At 45.7% G+C, this 19,838-nt stretch overlaps 1 protein-coding gene across 3 annotated transcripts; it reads right to left on the bottom strand.

Annotated features, from left to right (window-relative positions):
* Nucleotides 1-3,631: 3,631 nt before the first annotated feature.
* On the bottom strand, nt 3,632-19,802 carry Rit1 (Ras like without CAAX 1). 3 transcript variants are annotated; one of them, XM_052732279.1, is made up of 6 exons: nt 16,675-19,802; nt 16,197-16,341; nt 15,994-16,050; nt 7,705-7,778; nt 7,325-7,516; nt 3,632-4,862 (listed from the first exon to the last, which is right to left on the bottom strand). In XM_052732279.1, the coding sequence occupies exons 2-6, from the start codon at nt 16,300-16,302 to the stop codon at nt 4,632-4,634; spliced, it is 660 nt and encodes a 219-aa protein (XP_052588239.1). In that variant the 5' UTR covers nt 16,303-16,341; nt 16,675-19,802; the 3' UTR covers nt 3,632-4,631. The 3 variants fall into 3 exon arrangements, with proteins under 3 accessions (XP_052588239.1, XP_052588240.1, XP_052588241.1); XM_052732280.1 differs by having other exon boundaries at nt 16,681-19,802; XM_052732281.1 differs by lacking the exon at nt 16,675-19,802 and adding an exon at nt 16,518-16,643.
* Nucleotides 19,803-19,838: the final 36 nt, after the last annotated feature.

Here is a 19,838-nt window from a genome sequence, read left to right as displayed (position 1 = left end):
GAACCATTCTATATTTATTTGTTTGTTTATTGGTTTTTTTCCAGGCAGGGTTTCTCTGTGTAACAGTCCTGGCTGTCCTGGAACTCGATCTGTAGACCAGGCTGGCCTTGAACTCACAGACCTCCCTCTGCCTCCCAAGTGCTGGGATTAAAGATATGTACTACTGTAGCTGGCTCTTTCCTTTTTTAAGATAGGGAGTCACTATGTTCCTCAGGCTGGCCCGAATTTACAACCTTCCTGGCTCAGCCTTTGGAATGCTAGGGTCACGGGTTCTAAGTACCCGAGGTGTTTTCCCTTTCCCCTCAGAGATGTAATCATTTCGAATAAAGGGGTCCTTCTGTGGAGACGGGCTAACACTTGAGTGTTCTGTACACGGTAGGGATTTTCAGGTTTTTGAGTCAGTATTTTCCAGAACATGGAATTTGATGGTATTTCACATTTTGGGAGGAGAGATGCTGACTGAACTTTGTACGTGCTGGGTAACTCGCTCTACCACTGAGCTACAACGGAGCCCTAATACCATTAAAACTTCCCCTAAGATACTTAAAATGTGTATTTACTCACTTGCAGGTGGGTGTGCCTCGGGGCCACGGTGCACCTGTGGAGGTCGGAGGACAACTTGCAGCAACAGGTTCTTTCTATAGTGTGGTCCCAGGGATAAAACTCTGGTCCTCAGGCCTATCGGCAAAGGGTCTTGGGCCACTGAGAATCCTCCCAGGACAAGATGGCTGGTTTTTTCATTTGTTTGTTTTTGACATTATTTTTTATCTTGTGTGAGCAGGGCTCATGACACAGCACAGGAGGAAAACTTCCTGGTGGACCCGTGGAATCACACTCAGGTTAGAGGCATGGCTTCACCTTCAGCCTCTTTTACCCACTGAACCCTCTCCCTGGACTGTGGCACTGCTATCAGGGGAAAGTGTAAGATATTCTGGCTGAAGCCAGGTTCTCGGCTAGGACCCTGAGGTACACCTCAGTAGTTAGGATCTGAATTCTCTGACCTGGAAGGGCCCTTATGAGGGCTTCATAGGTTTTATCAGTGGTGGGCTGAACTAGCTGTTCCAGCTCAGGATCAGCTCAGGCTTTTCAGTGATCTTCCATGATGCTGCTCTGCTTTTCAGAGGTGTCCTTGAGTCAGTAGGAGGAATTGCCCTGTACTATTCCAGCTGCCTCTGCTGCTGAAAAAGATCTGGAGGACGCTCTCCAAGCACTAGACGACCTGCTGCTCAGAATGGAGGGTGGCAACAGACCTCTATAACCTCCTTCAGAGCATCTGGCTTTTGCCTGGATGCCACCTCTCAGGTCTCAGTGGAAGACACTGTCACACTAGCTAGAGGGTCTGGTTCCCAGAAGTTGAACACTGAGATGGAGTTCAAGCAACCAGGTCCTTAAATCTACAGACCACTTGCCAAAGTGAAGCTGGAGTAGTATGGAGACTCAAAGGGTGGCCTGCAGGGGACATTTCAAAAGAAGAAGGGGTTGTAGAGACGGCTCAGTGGAAAAGGGGTTTGCTGCCAACCCTGAAAACCTGAGCTCAGTCTCTGGGACCTGCAAAAGGATGGACGGAGAAAATCAACTCCCACAAGGCGGTCTCCGACACTCACACACGTACCATGGCACGTGCGCTCGCACACACAAAAAACTGGAAGGCACTCATCGCGCTAGTAAGAAGTTCTTTTAAAAAGTACTTTTTCTTCTAAAGATTCCAAACAAAAACCAAAACACCCGACACATTGTTTAAAGATCTTGTATTGTACTGCACAACTGCCTTCCTATACAAGTGCACCAGTGAAGAACTTCTTCCCAAGTGACACACAACACTTTGCTAATGTATCAGAGTGAAAACATGTCTCCCTACTGACTATAAACAGCTAATTCTAGTGCTAGTTTCCGAAGGTTGTAATTACTAATGTTGTTTCAACACAAACAGTTTCAGTGCCTTTCAACTTATTCCTGAATCTTCTCTTCCAAGTTCCAGAGAATACTTGATTTTCATGCCTTCAGGTTGGACAATACTGATGACCTAAAGCTTGTGAGTTACCTTCACTCTGTGAGTGCTGAGGAGGTGCTCCAGCTCACACCACTGCACTCCTCCTGCCGCTGAGGAGGTGCTCCAGCTCACACCGCTGCACCCCTGCAGCTGAGGTGCTCCTGCTCACACCGCTGCACCCCTGCAGCTGAGGAGGTGCTCCAGCTCACACCACTGCACCTTTGCCGCTGAGGTGCTCCAGCTCACACCGCTGCACCCCTGCAGCTGAGGAGGTGCTCCAGCTCACACCGCTGCACCCTTGCAGCTGAGGAGGTGCTCCAGCTCACACCACTGCACTCCTCCTGCCGCTGAGGAGGTGCTCCAGCTCACACCGCTGCACCCCTGCAGCTGAGGTACTTCAGCTCACACCACTGCACCCCTGCAGCTGAGGAGGTGCTCCAGCTCACAACACTGCACCCCTGCCGCTATCTAGCACCAGGAATACAATGCTCAATGGGAATTAAGGGACCATCTTAGGATGAAATGTCTCACAGGATAGCCTTAAAAACACTCACTGCTGCTCCCCTCGCACAGAATGCAACTTCCCTGTCTTACAGTACAGGCCTTTCTTTTTTTTTTTTTTGGTTTTTCGAGACAGGGTTTCTCTGTGTAGCTTTGCGCCTTTCCTGGTACTCGCTTTGGAGACCAGGCTGGCCTCGAACTCACAGAGATCCGCCTGGCTCTGCCTCCCGAGTGCTGGGATTAAAGGCGTGCGCCACCACCGCCCGGCCCAGGCCTTTCTTTCTGGCAATGTTTTCTATTGCCATGACAATCTTGAGTCACTGTAGCTGTCAACTCCTTGCCTGGCACTGACGACAGCCCCGTAGATCATCAATAATAAGCAGCGAAGGCATTCAGTCTGAAAGTCCTTATCCAGGTGAGATACTGTTCAAAGAGACTGGTGCTGTATTTGCTCTCCATTTTGTTGCTTCTCCGAAATGTTGTGGGCTGCATAGACTTGAATTTGGGCCTTTCATTGTTTGATGGCTTGCATATTAAAAACACATTCTGAATAGTAGCAAAAGTTACTAGGACTTTCAAAAGACAACTACCCAAAATTATAAAAGTCCCAGCAATGGCTCCTCCTGGGAGCTAGGTCATCTGCCATTCCTTTAACAGGGGGAGCAGGAAGCTGAGTGGCAGCTTTGAAACAGTGTCACCTGAGCCTCGAGTGACCACTCCACATTAGGATCTGACTCTCTTGAACATGTCTCACACAGCACACCAGACAGCTAGATAATCCTGACCCCAAGACAGAGAGCTCACCACTAATGGTTAAAGCTGTTTCCTCCAAGACTAGTGTCTCAACCACATTCGGGAGCAGTGGTAGTCTCTAAGGCTGAGCACTGACAACTCTGAGGAACTCCTCAGATGATGAAACCAATTTACGTATGTGACTCTTAAATTAAGCTTCAAGACTGGTCCATCAAACAGAAACACCACAGACCTTCAAGCCCTGAGTCCAGTGACTGCTGAGGTCAAGGGAACACCTAACAATTTTACTCCAACTCCTGATGCCTCTTCCCTTTGGACAATCCCGTCAGTCTAAAGAAGACAGGCCCAGTTCTTCAAAGGGGAAAGAAACCTGGATAAGGCAGGTGGTATAGCTGTCCTAAGAAAGAACTTATTTATTTACTCATTTACTTATTTATTTATTTATTTTTGGTTTTGTTTTTCTGAGACAGGCTTTCATTCTGTAGCCCAGGCTAGCCTCGAACCCATGGCAATCCTCCTGCTTCAGCCTTAGAAGGATACGGCAACGGGCTACCATGCCTCGCCCAACCAAGGGTTTAAAGAAGAACCGCGAGATCTTGTAATGGTCCCAGAGCCAGAAGCTGTTCTCAAAGTGCCAGCCTTCAAAGGTAAAGAAAGGCAAGACCCCGGAGGAAGAGTCAAGTGTGTTAAGGAGAAACCTCCATTCTGTTTCTGCTTCTGGCTCTCTTTACCTCCTGAGTGCCTTTGGTCAAATGTGCAGTTCTCAGGCTCCTTGTGGGAACTCTGCTGACCCTGGAAGTTTCCAGCCGTCTTCTGTGTGGATACAGCGGTATCTCCCCAAACCTCATCCCTCCATAATCGACGACAGGAGTCCATTCCACAGACACCGACTCACCTTTAGCACCAATCTCTTTAGCATTAGTTTCTCTATTCGGTTTTTGCTCTGTCTCCAAGACGTACAGTGTGGGAAAAGAAGGCCGAGGTCCTTCTGGGAGACAGAGCCAGGGGGTCTCAAGGTGAAGGTCGGCGAGGAGCATACAGCACAAAGCTCCTTTTGTAAACACAGTCAAGTGCACATGGTATACACAGTCTCCTGGGCATAAACGATTTACACAAACTAATTTACATCAATAACATAACCAAAACAATGGCAGACCAAATTCTAATGTGACAATGAAGGAGCAGACAGAGCTCTGATGGGTTAATAAATCAGAGTCAACTAAGACAGGGCTTTAAATAGTGAATCATTGGAAACTCCTAGTGGACATGTCCCCTCACCAGTGACATTTAGAACAGTGGAGAGGGAGCAAACAGCATGCTCATTATTGCAGATTGCTGGACTGCTCCGAGCAGCGCCGCAGTTCACAGAACACGCTTCACACTTCCCTCAAGTTACTGAGTCTTTCTTCTTCCTGAACGGTGACTTCAGCCTCTTCCACACGCTGCTTTTGGGTTTAGACTTTTTCTCCATGGCCAACACTAACTCCTTTTCTTTCTTCCGTATCTCCCGTACAAGAGCATGGAAGACGTCATCAATGTAGTAACGATATGCAGCGGAGGTCTCAAAAAAGGGACAACTGAATTCTCTCGCCAGAGACAATCCCTCCTCCTTGGAGACCTTCAAAGGCACAAACATGAGAAAGTGTATAGTGTACAGCGGGCAGCAGTGACAGCTGTGGGGAAGAGTATGGGTGTCCCTAGGACAGAGGTCCCCGCTGGAGAGGGCAGCAGAGAACACAGCCCCGACCGCGGGACTGACGTGCCATGGAGTGCACTACATGACTCCAAAGCACGTGATTCCATTTCCAGTGTATTTTCCAGATTTCTTTTTTTAAAAGACCGAGTCTCTTGTAGTCCAGGCTAGCCAAGCATGACTCTGAACTTACAAGTCTTCCATCATCTACCTCTAGAGTGACTGAATTACAGGAATGTGCCACCATGCCTGGTTTTATGCGGTGTTAGGGATAAGGCCCACATAATTTTGTTAAATTGTTTTTTCAAGACAGGGTTTCTCTGTGTAGCCCCAGCTGCCCAGGAACTTTGTTTTGTAGATCAGGCTAGTCTCAAACTCAGAGCTCCATCTGCCTCTGTCTCACACCCAGCTTCCTGCATGTTAAGCAGACACTCTACCAACTGAACTACACATCCGCCCACCTTTCTTCTGTTCTGAGACAAGGTCTCTCATGGGCCCGGCGCTTGCCACGCTGGCAAACCCCAGAGTTCTGCCTGTTTCCATCTCCCCAGTGCTGGATTATAAGCACACACCACCATGCCTGGCTTTAAAAACTAACAAAAAACTAAAACCCAGCAGGGCACTGGTGATGCACAGCTTTAATCCCTCACTCAGGAGGCAGAGGCAGGTGGATCTCTGTGAGTTCAAGCCTGGTCTACAGAGTGAGTTCCAGGATAGCCAGGGCTACATAGAGAAACCTTGTCTCGAAAAACCGAACGAACAACAACAACAACAAAAAAGCCCCAAAACTGAACTCAGGCCCTCTTACAATCACTTTCCTGACTAAACTGAGTTCCCTTTCAAGGTAACTTTTTGGGAACAGATATCAAGCAATATCAAGTAAATACAGATATTGATAATGATAGTTTTCTTTATACTTTTGCTTTTTTTGTTTGTTTGTTTGTTTTTTGAGACAGGGTTTCTCTGGGTAGCCCTGACTATCCGGGAACTCACTTTGTAGACCAGGCTGGCCTCTAACTCAGAGATCCACCTGCCTCTGCCTCCCGAGTGCTGGGATTAAAGGTGTGCGCCACCACCGCCCAGCCTTATTTATATTTTAGATTATGATTATTTTATGTGTATGGCTGCTTTGCATATATGTATGTCTGTGTACTATGTACGTGCCTGATGCCCTTGGAGGCCAGAGGTATCAGATCCCCTGGAACTGGGGGTACAGATGGTTCTGAGCCACACCACGTGGGTACTGGGAATGGAGCATGAGTTCTCTGCAAGAGCAGTTGGTGTTCTTAAATGTTTAGTTAGCTCTCCAACCTGAAGTTTTAATTAGTTTTATTTTATTTTATTGGTTTTTTCAAGATAGGGTTTCTCTATGTAGTTTTGGTGCCTGTCCTGGATCTCGCTCTGTAAACCAGGTTGACCTCGAACTCACAGAGATCTGTTTGCCTCTGCCTCCCGAGTGCTGGGATTAGAGGCATGCGCCACCGCTGCCCAGCCTAATTTTATTATTTTTAAAGTTCTTATTTATTTGTGTGTATGTGTGTACAATATGTGTGTGAGGCCTGAATGCCCCCAAGCACATGTGTGAAAATCAACAGACAACTTTGTGGAATTGATTCTCTTTTATCTTTATGTGGATTTTAAGGATTCAGGTTAGCCACTGGGTTTACAAGGCAAGCAAACGCCTTTACTACTGAGACCTCTTGTTAATAAAAGCTACTTTTAAATTTTTTTTGCAGTGGGGGTTGGAGAGATGGCTCAGTGGTTGGGAGCACTGGCTGTTCCTCCAGAGGACCCGGGTTCAATTCCCAGCACCCGCATGGCCACTCACAACTGTCCTTCACTGACCTGCCACCCTCACACAGACACACATGTAGGCAAAACACCAATGCACATAAAATAAAAACAAATAAATTAAAAAAATTTTTTTTTTTTTTTTGCGGTATTGTGGATTGAACCCAGGCCCCTGTGTATCTAGGCTCTACCAACTAAACCACATCCAAACATCATTTCTGAAGATTTAGGAAACTAACAGCTCCATGATTCTTTACTTAATGAGTATTCTATTGGCATCTCTTTGTTTGTTAATCGACTGAAGGGCTGAGCCTAGGTCTACACAGCCTAGGCTGGCCTCAAATGTATGGCGATCCTCGTGCCAAGCCTGTTAAATATTTAGCTTACAGGTATAAGACACAGATAGCTTATTATGTGTCTAAAATCCTGTGCACTGATTTCTAAAAATCCAGATTTTACCTAGAATAACAGGAAATTAATAGCTAGAGGGACATTTCCAAAGCTAGGGAGAGGCTAATTGTCACTTTCTATTTGAAGGCAAAGCCATCTTCACGGAACCAGTGACCACCCAGGCCGTTACCGGCCTTCCTTCTCACCTGTCTCAGCTGCTTCAGGTCGGACTTGTTTCCCACGAGAACCACGGGTGTGTCATCAGTGCGTCGGACGCGGTAAATCAGTTGTTTAAACTCCCGAACTTCATGGAAACTTCGACGGTCCGTGATCGAGTAACAGATGATAAACCCTTCTCCTGCCCTCATATACTGATCCCGCATGGCTGTGAACTCCGCCTGGAGGGAAACAGAGGCCCACAATGCATTGCTGCAACCTGGGCCAGCACACACCCTGGCCACTTTGAAGAAACAGCATGTCTATTACCTGCCGTCCTGAGGCAGCGCGTGAAAAACTAACAGAGACAAACTATTGATACTGTCGGCAGAAGGCTGCCCCCCTTCCTGGAGGTTCTGGGCTTTAGTACCTGTCCAGCTGTATCCAGAATGTCCAGGTTGGCAGGCTCGTCATCGATGCGGATCCGGATCTTATACGCGTCTTCTACAGGAGGGAAGGACACACGTGTGGGAAGAAGCAAGGGTCTGAAAACCCGTCCCACAAAAGCAGCGGTCCCACCCAATTTTATGTATTTACTTATTTATTTATGTACTTACTTATTTTGGTAGAGCCAGACCTCCAATCCAGGGTTCAAATGTCAGGTAGTGTTCTACCACTGAGCTATATTCCCAGGCTTCATGTTTTTTCATTTGCTTTTCATGTGTGTGGTATGCACACATGTAAACGTATGAATGCTCGTATGTGTGCAAGTGCATGTGTGTGGAGACCCAGGGTTAGTGTTGGGTCTCACTAGGCAGCTTGCTCACTGAAGCCTCTGTCTCTGACTTTGGAGGCTGGAATTACCTGTATTCTGGGGATCTGAAATGCAATCTGCTTCTAGCTTATGCTCTAACCCCCAAGCCATCTCCCCAGCCCACCAATTTCTTTTTAAAATGTTATTATTAGTGGCGTGTATGTGTGTGCATGGTATGTGTGTGTATGTACATGCATGTGAAAGCCAAGGGTCAACTTTATGAAGTCAGCCTTTTCCTTATACCTTTATCTGCAGTCTAGGGATGGAAATCAGGTCACAAGGCTAGTAGGGCAACTCTTTACCTGTTGAGCCATCTCACTGGCCCCTAGGTTGTTTTTATGTGCTTAACTTTCTCAGGATGCTGTAAATTCATCAAAATATATAGATTAGTGTATACAATAATGTTTTCCTTTGTTCATGGGTGGTCATGTATCTTTTTGTTTTTGTTTTGTTTTTCTGAGACAGAGTTTCTTTGTGTAGCCTTGGTTGTCCGAAAATTAGCTCTATAAACCAGGCTGGCCTCAAACTCACAGAGATCATCTGCCTCTGCCTCCCAAGTACTGGGATTTAAAGCGTGCACCACTACCCAGCATGGTCATGTTCACAGCTATAAACCTAAACCTAGAAGTTAATTCTGAGCATTTGAGAAGCAGAGGCAGAAGGATCTCTTTGAGTTCCAGGCCAACTTTGTCTATGTTCTAGGTCAGATCAGCTACAGCTACCGAGGGAGATGCTGTGAAAGAAAGAAAGAAAGAAAGAAAGAAAGAAAGAAAGAAAGAAAGAAAGAAGGAAGGGAGGGAGGGAGGGAGGGAGGGAGGGAGGGAGGGAGGGAGGGAGGGAGGGAGGGAGGAAGGAAAGAAAGAAAGAAAGAAAGAAAGAAAGAAAGAAAGAAAGAAAGAAAGAAAGAAAGAAAGAGAAAGAAAACATACATGCAGGCAAATCACACATACAGATAAAATAAATATTTAAGAAAAAGAAAGAAAAGGATTGTCTTGGTCACTGTGCTGTTGCTGTGAGGAGACACAACCAAGGCTCTGATGAAAGAACACATTTAATTGGGAGCTTGCTTACAGTCTCAGGGGGTTAGTCTGCTATTACCATGGCAGGGAGCACGATGGCATGCATGGTGTTAGAGCAGTAGCTAAGAGCTACATCCTGATGCACAGGCAGAGAGAGAGAGAGCAGAGACTGGGCCTGCCAAGGGCTTCTGAAACCTCAAAGCTCACCCTCAGTGACACACTTCTTCCAACAAGGCCACGCCTCCTAATCCTTCTAATCCTTTCAAATGGTTCCACTCCCTTGTGACTAAGCATTCAAATACATGAACCTGTGGGTGTCATTCTTATTCAAACCACAAGAATTCTGAAAGAATTTCTTTTAAAACATTACACCAGGGGCCAGAGGAATTGGCTCAGCTGGCAGTGCTCAGCAAAGCCTACCTGGCAACTTGAGTTAGAATCCTGGAACCCACACAAAACTAGGACAGCACAGAACCCTCAACACTTTCCGTTGACTTTCAAACATGTGCTGTGGCATATACACACACACACACACACACACACACACACACCATGCACACACTAAAGGAAGATTTTAACTGCTGAGCGTAGTGGTGCATGCTTTTAGTCCCAACTATCATTTATTAAAGTATATGTAAGGCATTAGGCTAAGTAAATTGTATACATGAAATTACTTAATAGTCACAATAATCCAATATTTACCCAGTATTATTATTTCCATTTTACAGCAAAAGAAGGTAGGCAAGGTATGGTGGCACACATCCTTAATCCCACGGGGGGGGGGGGGGGGGGGGGGGGCAGGCAAGGCGCAGAGGCAGGCAGATCTCTGAGATCAGGGAGATCTCTGAGAGTTTGAGGGCAACTAGAGTTACAGGTGAGACTGTCTTAGAAAAGAAAAAAAACTTAAAAAATAAAAGGCTGATGTCTTCTTTAAACTGCAGTTAATTGGTGATGGAGCCAAGATTAAACCCAGGGCTACTGACTCAAATTTGGGGCCATGTGCACAGCATATGCTACAGTTCTCCTTTATAGCTCAGCCCAGAGTGCTGGTTTTAAAGGTTGGAGTCCCCATGCCCAGACACTCTGTAAAGACTTACATATTTTTGTTTTATGCATATGAGTGCTTTGGCTGAAAGTGTACTATGTGTGTGTTTGATGCCCAGAGAGGTCAGAAGAGGGCATCAGATCCCCCGGAACAGAGTTATAGATGGTTGTGAGCTGTCATGTTGGTGTAGGAAACCGAATCTGGGACCCTGCAAGAACAGCTGGTGTACTATGAAGTATCCCTCACAACTTTACTATTTTCTAGAAAATATCCTAATCCCTTCATGTCAAAACCAAGTTCTTTTCTGCATATTACTGTTAGTTGTAATACTGGGAATAAACTCTAGGTTTTAAGCATGTGATGCAAGCATGAAATATCTTTAACCCTGTTTAAAAAATTTTAACTTATTACTTTTTTGTTGTTTATTTTTTGTTTTTGAGATAGAGTCTTACTATGTATCCCTGGTTGGCCAACTTGATACATATACCAGGCTGGCCTGGAACTCACAGAAATCTGCCTGCTCCTGCCTCCTAATACTTTTTCTTCCTTAAAGCATGAAGACAGAATGTAATGGCTCTGAGAGACAAGCGCTCTACCACTTTGATATATAGGCACCTCTTTCTCACTTTGCTTTGCTCTGCGACAGGGTTTCACCCTGGAGCCCTGTCCAGTCTTTAGTGTGTGGTCATCCTCTTGCCTTGGCCTCCTAAATGCTGAGAATACAGGTGAGAGCCACTATGCCAGGTTCTTTTTACTTTTGAGAGGTCTCATTAAGTTGATCAGGCTAGTCTTGAACTCAGTCTGTAGACCAGGTAGTCCTTGAATTTGTGACCCTCCTGCCCCAGGAACTAAAAAAACACTCAGGCCTGTGGCCTCCAGCCCAGATATGTTTTATTTTTGAGACAGGGTCTTAAATAAATTGTCCAATCTAGCCCTTATACTTACATCCTTCCTCAGCAGATAAGATTTCAGGCATGACCCACAACAGAGTTGGAAGTTAGGTAGAGTTGTGTAAGGCTATAACCCTAGGACTTAGGAAGTGAAGGAGCAGAGTCAAGAGTTCAAAGTCATCCTCAGCTACATAGTCGATCAAGGCCAGTCTGATCTACATGAGATCCTGACTCAACTCTTACCCTAAATACTACCCACTACCAAAACATAAAGAAACGAGGTCTCTATGTTTTCCAGCTGGCCTTGAACTCCTGGTGCCAAGAGATCCTACTGCCTCAGACTTCCAAGTACTGGGACTATAGGTGCCTGCTAGCACACCTACCTTCTTTAATGTAGATGTATACTAATCTTGGAAAATACAGAAAAGTAAAAGAGAGAAAAAAAAAGCCCATTCAATATTTTCATCACTTAAAATTAACTGGGTGCTGGAGAGATGGCTCAGAGGTTAAGAGCATTGGCTGCTCTTCCAGAGGTCCTGAGTTCAATCCCCAGTAACCACATGATGGCTCACAACCACCTGTAGTGAGATCTGGTACCCTCTTCTTGCATGCATACATACATGCAAACAGAACACTGTATACATAATAAATAAATAAATCTGTAAAAAAAAAATAACTGCCACACATGGTGATACAAGGCTTTAATCCTAGAACTCGGGAGGAAGAGGCAGGCAGATCTCTGAGTTCAAGGCCAGCCTGGTGTACAGAGCAAGTTCCAGGACAGCCAGGGCTACACAGAGATAAACCAAAAAACCAGCCACATGCATCCCAAGATATTTCCTCTTAACATTATAAAATTACATATTTTTTCTTTTTTCTTTTTTTTGGTTTTTCGAGACAGGGTTTCTCTGTGTAGTTTTGGTGCCTTTCCTGGGACTCACTCTGTAGCCCAGGCTGGCCTCGAACTCACAGAGATCCGCCTGGCTCTGCCTCCCGAGTGCTGGGATTAAAGGCGTGCGCCGCCGCCGCCGCCGCCGCCGCCGCCGCCGCCGCCGCCGCCGCCGCCCGGCTTACATTACATTATTTAATGGGTTCTGTGTACACGTGGGCGCACAAACGCCACCCAGCGCATGGGAAGCTCCGAGGCCAACTTTCAAGTGCTGGTCCTCTCTTTCCACCATGTGAGACCCGAGGATGGAACTCACGTTATTAGGGCTGGGCAGTAAGCACCTGGTGAGCAAACTTGCCAGCCCTTGACACAGCATGGCGACGGGGGTGAGAGGACCTGCAGGGATTGCTCCTTTCCTTCCATCATGTGAGGTACTGGGACCAAACTCAGGTTAGACTTGGTGACAGGTGCCTTTACTGTCTGAGCCATCTCACAGGTCCCCAACATCAGATTTTAATTTCAGTCACATATATATATATATACATATATATATATATATGTGCTTATGTGTTCGTATGCTGTGGAACAATCCTTTTGTACACTGTGTGAATATATGTTGCTGTGATTGGTTTAATAAACAAGCTGACTGGCCAATAGCTGAACAGGAAAAAGTTAGGTGGGAGAGCCGAACAGAATGATGGGATGAGGAAGGGTAGAGTCAGAGACGTCTTGGGCCAGATGGAGAATAAGTCGGACATACAAAATGGGATAAAGGTAAACACCACAAGCGTCAGGGCAGCACACAGATGAATAGAAATTGGTTAAGTTGTAAGAACTAGTTAGTAACAAGCCTGAGCTATTGCCTGAGCATTTATAATTTATATTAAGTCTCTGAGTTGGTTATTTGGGAAATGGCTGCCAGTTATTTGGGAGCAGGTGGTTGGGACAAGAAATCTCTTCTTATTTAAGTATACACATATACACATTTACAGTGCTCAAGACACATGAGCATTTGCTGCTGAATCATACAATACTGTCAGAGAGCAGCAGAATAGGGTAAAAATGTACTGATTTATGGCTCCTGCAGATGACCTGGGTTTGGCTCACAGCACCCACATGAGAGCTCACAACTTTAACTCCAGTTCCATGGGATCCAAAGCCCTTCTTCTGCCTCTGCAGGCACCAGGCAACTGTGATGCGCAGACACACATACAGGAAAACATCCATAACCATAAAATAAAAATAAATCTTTTTTAAAAAGGCAGTTTATGAGGCAGTGGGTATAGATCTACAGTCGGGTATTTGCAGAATATACATAAGGCCTTGAATTCAATGCACAACCCTGCAGACAAACCAATGAAATCTTCTTGGGATGGAAAAAGTGTGAGGTTTACATTAAAAATAAGAGAGCTGGGGATGTAGCATGATAGTCACGTGCTTGTCTAGCATGCCCAAGGTCCTGGGTTCAACCCCAAGCACAACAAATAGTGTTTAACATCACTTACAAAAAAATTAAATACAAAAGAAATAAGGGATTGCTTCTGGAGTTCTTTTGGTTTTTATTTTGTTTAAAGATTATTTATATTATTATGTATGTGCATGACTCTGTGTGTGTGTGTTGTGTGTGTGTGTGTGTAGAGATCAAGAAGACACCTTTGTAGAGTCAGGTCTCTCCTCACACCTTTACATGGGCTTTGAAGAAATTCAGGTCACCAGGCTTTTGGGGAAAGCACCTTTCCACCAATGCTAAGGTGGTGGTAATAGCTGTAGATTTTTGTTTTCAGCGAAGGAGGCCTGGGAAAAGTTGGATTTCCTTCTTCAAGTTTCAGACGGTGCATGCCCCTCAGCCTCAGGGCCCTAAAGTAACTCTCTTCCCTAAAGTAAGTTCCAGAGTCACACTGCCTTCTTCAATGGCCACTTCACAGATCCATCCCAGTTTGTTCCTACGGTTTGTGCAGCTCACATCTCAAACGTGTGACGGTCAGTAAACTAAACTATACTACACATTAACTGCCATGTTAAAATCAAAGACCATCAGTGGCACTCGTGAACCAAGTAGAGATGAGCTCTGGGCAGTTGGTCAGGATTATAACACAGGACAGTAACACAGACAGCATCATGGATATGACAAAAGAAAATTTTGCCTATTTTGATAGTTCTAAAAACCTACAGAGGAGAATAAAGAAGGTGTAGGAACATATCTACCCTCCTACAAAAGAATGAAGTTAGGACATGGGCCACTAGACCCTGAGGCCTGGGCTCAGGGTCTCAGTTCCCAGCCCAACTGAGGTATCATGTGACATTTTCTAGCCAATCTCTAGGTGTGGCTGGTTCTCACCACAAACAAGGGCAGAATAACGAGGTGGGTGTGGTAGGCTGTCAGGCAGGCTTCCCACACTCAGGAGCCAGCAGTGCAGGAAGGCAGGGGTGGCAAATACATCCTGCCAGGCGGAGGACAGACACTGACCCCGCCTGGCCACCGAGCACAGGCAATGTTTCTGTAGTGAAGCATCACGAGAACTGAGACAACTCTGAACTTGGGCTCTGCGCTGGAGGCCATGGGTGGGTGGCCTGGAGCTACAGCTTGGAACTAAGTAAATAACCCTAAACCCTGAACTGACTGACTTTATTCGGAGTTCCCACAGCACCGGTTCAAAGTCTGAAACAATGTTCTAAAGTTGATATAGCAGAGCTAGGATGCAACTCGGTGGGTGGTACAGCATGTACTTAGCCTGACCCCTAAGCACAAAAAATAACAACTCCCATACACTGACAAGACAAGTGTTCCCATTTTCCCCAAACCCACAGAAGCAGATGTTAAATAAAATGACCACAGCCACGGAAGGGCAGGCTTTTGTTTTGCTTTTGACAGAGGATCTCACCAGTTTTCTTGGCCGGCCTAGAACTCTATGCAACCCAGACTGGTGATGAATCTACATTCCTCTTGCCTTTGCTTCATGCTGGGATTACAGATGTGTGCCATCACTCCCAGCTAATGGCGGAGCTTTGGTCCCTCCTCAGCCCTACTTTTCCTTTATCTAATCACTCAGAAGCGAACTGCTGCTGGGTGGTGGTGGCGGCACACACCTTTAATTGCAGCAGAGGTAGGCGGATCTCCGAGTTCGAGGTCTGCCTGGTCTACAGAGTGAGTTCCAGGACGGCCAGGGCTACACAGAGTAACCCTGTCTCAAAACAACAACAACAAAAAAAACACAAACAAACAAACCAAAACTGCTTCCTTATGATTTAGGGGTGAGGAACATTCTTAATCCACAGAAAATAGCAATTAATAACAACAACAATACAACCCACACACTATAGAACTGGGCATGGTGGCTCATGCCTGCAATCCCAGACTAAGGCAAAGGGAGTGCCATGTGTTCAAGGCTAACTTGGGCTCAACCTTTAATCAAAAGAAAACAATACAACTTAAAACAAACAACACAAACCAAGCTGGGGATACAGCACAGTGGTAGAAGCCTTGCCCGGTAAGCTTGGTTTGAAGTCTCAGGTTCAATCCCCAGTGTAAAAAAAAAAAAAAAAAAAAAAAGGACTGATTTACTCTATTGGCACTCTACCAACATTTGACAGCCAAAGATTACAAAGACAAAGAAGACGTTGCTATGTAATGAGCTGCAGGGATAAGGAAATAAACGGAGAGCTTCCAGTGGAAGTCTGCTCTAAGAGTTCAGCAGGCTGGCTCTACGTGTTTTTCTGCTTCCTTTTGTGGAAGTTCAAATCAGCTGACTCATACTAACAGGGACAGTCTCTTGTCAGACCCTTAGAAGTGATAGCAAGAAAAGGTTTCGTCGAGTAGCCTGTAGCCGTGCCTTTAATCTAACAATACAGAATACATCCACTAAAAAAGACAGGTCGTCTATTAACACTCAACCTAACCTGAGGACTAAGGATGGCGCATATGTACATGTGAAGTCTCGGGAAAAAATACTCAACTGTTTATCCTTGTGTCTAAGTAAGTAAGAACCACATACACAAACACGTTAATCTATTGAGATACTTTCACAGGACGTACCTGGAAATAAAAATGAGGATCCGACTTACCAATGGTGGGGTCATGGTCTTCTGGGAATCGGTGGCTGATGAACTGCATTGTCATGGCTTCAAAACAAGAAACGGAACTCAGGACGGTGACCATCAAGTACGTCAACTACCAACTGTGCACAAGAGGCTGCACCCGTCTGGCCTGGGGACTGGTCCCTCAGGCGCTCTGCAAACTTTGCTGTCCCGTGGAAAAGGTTACCTACCACTCTTCCCAACGCCACCAGCGCCCAGCATCACTAGTTTGTATTCCCGTGATAGCGCTGCAGGGCTGCTACAGCCGCCACCAACTGGGCGAGCTCCAGAATCCATTGTCCTCTTGAGCAGTCCTGGGCCCCTGGGAAAGGCCTCCTAGAGAAGGCACAAAACACTCAATTCAGGATGGAGACGCTCGCCACAGTCTAGGAGCCTCAGCCTCCCCAAACACCGCGGCCTACCCTGCTCATTGCGGAACACTGAGAAACCCATGTCTTTTCCCTCCCCCGTTGCTATCAGTCCTAAAACACATCATAGATTTCTAAACTTACTTTTTCCAGAAAAATCAAAGAGAACTTGGACTTCTCTTCAGATTGAGGCAGTGTAGCAGTGAGGAAGGAGCCGGATGAGTGCTGAGGGCTGGCTGCCTGGCACCGTCAGGTCTTCTCCCGGTTGCCACCCCACCCCTCAAGCCCCGTCCCTACTCACCTGTACCTCTGAAGTCAGTGCTGAGTCCGGGTTGCAGCCCGCGTTCCTTCCCGAGCGGCGACGCACAGCCCAGTGCCCCGCCCGGGTCCAGGAAGATGGCGCCGGTGGGCGGGGCGTGACGCTGGAGCCCCGCCCACAGCCGACAGACACTGTTCCACCCCACGCCTAGTTCTGACTCGCAAAGCCCTCTGGTCACGTACTATTTCTCAAGGCTTGTACGTACATAAAATGGGTGTTCCACTAACCGAAACAGAAACCTTTAAAGTGAGTAACTTAGGGGGAAAGAAAATCTGTCACCAGGTGTACAGCAAAAACACCCGCATTTCCTCATTCTTACCAAAATACAGGATTTCATTTAGGGTAAGTATGGTAATTGCTACATAGCGGTTTTTCTTTTTCCAAAAAAGTTGTCACATCTAGAGTTCTTGGAACCAAGACCAGATGTTCTTAGCACCCAGTTATTCTAGTTGGAGTACTGTATTTCAAAAATATTAAGACAGATAAAAGCCAGGTATGATGGCACATGTCTATAAACCCAGCATGAGAGGTGGTGTTGGCAGGAAGCAGATCAAAGGTCAGTCTTTTTACATATTAAGTTCCACATTACCTGGGCTGCACGAGACTCTATCTTAAAAGCAGATCTCTGGAGAGATTATCAGTAGTTAAAGCACCTGTTGCTTTTGCATAGGATCTGAATTTAATTTCTAGCACCTGAACGGTAGCTCACAACCATTCATACCGCATTTCAGCGCATCCACCACCCCCTTAGGTCCGCTGGCAGGCCCCAGGCATGCAGGTGGTGCACATATTTACATGCAGGCAAAACATACATACACACAAATAAAATATATTTTTTTAAAAAGCAGATCAGGTGTGGGGGATTATGCCTTTAATCCCAGCAATTGGGGCAGAAACAGACGAATCTGAGTTCAAGGTCAACCTGGTCTACAGAGTGAGTTCCAGGACAGCCAGGGCTACACAGAGAAACCCTATCTCAAACAAAACAAAACAAAACAACCAAAAAACAAAAACAAAATAAAACGTAAATAAAAAGCAAGTCTCGCCGGGCGGTGGTGGCGCACGCCTTTAATCCCAGCACTCGGGAGGCAGAGCCAGGTGGATCTCTGAGTTCGAGGCCAGCCTGGTCTCCAAAGTGAGTTCCAGGAAAGATGCAAAGCTGCACAGAGAAACCTTGTCTCGAAAAACAAAAAACAAAACAAAACAAAAAAAAGCAAGTCTCAAGAATTCCAGGCCAGTAAAGGCTACACAGTGAGAACCAGTCTCATAAATAAAAGATCCAGCACGAACTGGGCACTATTTTCATCCACTCCACTCATCACATACAGCAAAACTTTACTGCATTATGCTTGCAATCTCCACTTCTCTTCTTTTCTGCTGGAACGGGGGTAGATTCGAGGATCCTACCCACGATTTCCTTATGACCAACAGATAAACCTTCTATGAAAAAATTTCCTCCTTTTTTGATTTGGTGTGTTGAATAAGTATTTTGGAGTTGTTTGTTGGGAAAGTGTTAAGTGTGTAAAAGAATAGGTTAATTAGGACTATAACTGCTATTAGAGTAGCTAAGGGTAGGTTGTTATTTTTTAGTAGCTGAGTGATGATAGTTAATTATGGTAAGGTTTAAATCCTTTTATTTCTAGGATAATAGGAATTGAACCTACATCTAAGAATTCAAAATTCTTCCTGCCACCTAAACACCTTATCCTAATACTAGTAAGGCTAGCTAATTAAGCTCTCAGGTGTGCAGTTTAAGCTGCCTCCAATTCCTTGGTATACCAGTGCTAAGGGAAGATCAGGAGGGGGCAGAAAGGACCATTAAGGGTCCTTTACAGCCCAGGCTGACCTCAAAACCATAGCAATCCTGCTTCAGTCTTCCAAGTTCAGTATTGTCTTATATTGAGTGTCTCAATCAATCTCATGTAGCCCAGGCTAACCTCAAATTCAAAATCTCCCCGTCTCCAGCACCTGAGTTCTGGGATATGTGCCCTCATACTCTACTGCAGCTTTTAAAGAACAGGGTGTGATGTTAAACAGCTATCCTCCAACCTACTCTAGGAGTCGAGAAGGGTGACAAGTTCAAGGAGTCTCAGCAATTTGTTAAGACCCTGTGCTGGTAGTTTAAATGAGAATGCCTCCATAGGCTCATGTTTGAATGCCTTGTGCCTGGTTAGTGGAACTGTTTGGGAATCAGTAGTAGACCTACTGTTCGAGCACCATGCCTGTCTGCTTCCAGACATGATTTCATGGACTAACACTGTAAGCAAACCCCCAGTTAAATGTTTTTTGGTTTTTTTTTTTTTAAATAAGAGTTGCCTTGGTCATGGTGCATCTTCACAGCAATAGAATAGTAACTGAGAAATGCTGTCTCAAAATATTTTTATTTGTTTGTTTAAGATAGGGTCTCTCTACATAGCCCTGGCTGTGCTAGAACTATGTAGACCAGACTAGCCTTGAACTCAGATCTGCCACCATGCTCAGCCTTCAAAATAAATTTTTTTAAAAAAAGAAAAAGCTAGATAGCCAGACATGGTAACAGGCCTAGAAAACCAATACTCTGTAGACAGAGGCAGAAGGCGCTCTCAATGTCTGTCTAGTCTACACATCGGATCCAGGGCAGCCAGCGCTAAATAACCAGACCCAGTCTCCAAAATTCCCAAGTGGAGGAGGGCTGGGATGTATCTCAGTGGCAGAACAGTAGCACGGACACAAAGTTCTGGGTTCAATTGCCAAAAGCACAAAGCAGAAAATAAAACAGGGACTGAAAAGATGGCTCAGCCATTAAGAGCACTGGCTGCTCTTCCAGAGGACCTGAGTTCAATTCCCAGCACCCACATGGCAGCTCAGAACTGTCTGACTCTAAGGATATACTTTGCAGAGTTATAAACTCAAGGAGTATAAGCAAATATTGGAGACTGTTAAGTTTTTGTTGGGTAGGGATGTAATTGCATGATGCTATGAATAAAGAAGTTTATGGAGGGGCTAGAGAGATGGCTCAAAGGTTAAGAGCACTGGCTGCTCTTCCAGAGGACCTGGGTTCAATTCCCAGCACCCACATGGCAGCTCACAATTATCTGTAACTAGCTCCAGGGAACCCAATACCCTCACAGAGACATACATGCAGGCAAAACAACAATGCACATAAA

This window comes from Peromyscus californicus, unplaced genomic scaffold (assembly GCF_007827085.1).
Source record: "Peromyscus californicus insignis strain IS unplaced genomic scaffold, ASM782708v3 Scaffold_9__1_contigs__length_137607984, whole genome shotgun sequence".
NCBI lineage: Eukaryota > Metazoa > Chordata > Mammalia > Rodentia > Cricetidae > Peromyscus > Peromyscus californicus.
The sequence above is the reverse complement of the archived record's forward strand: the minus strand, read 5'-3'. Positions and strand labels throughout refer to the sequence as shown.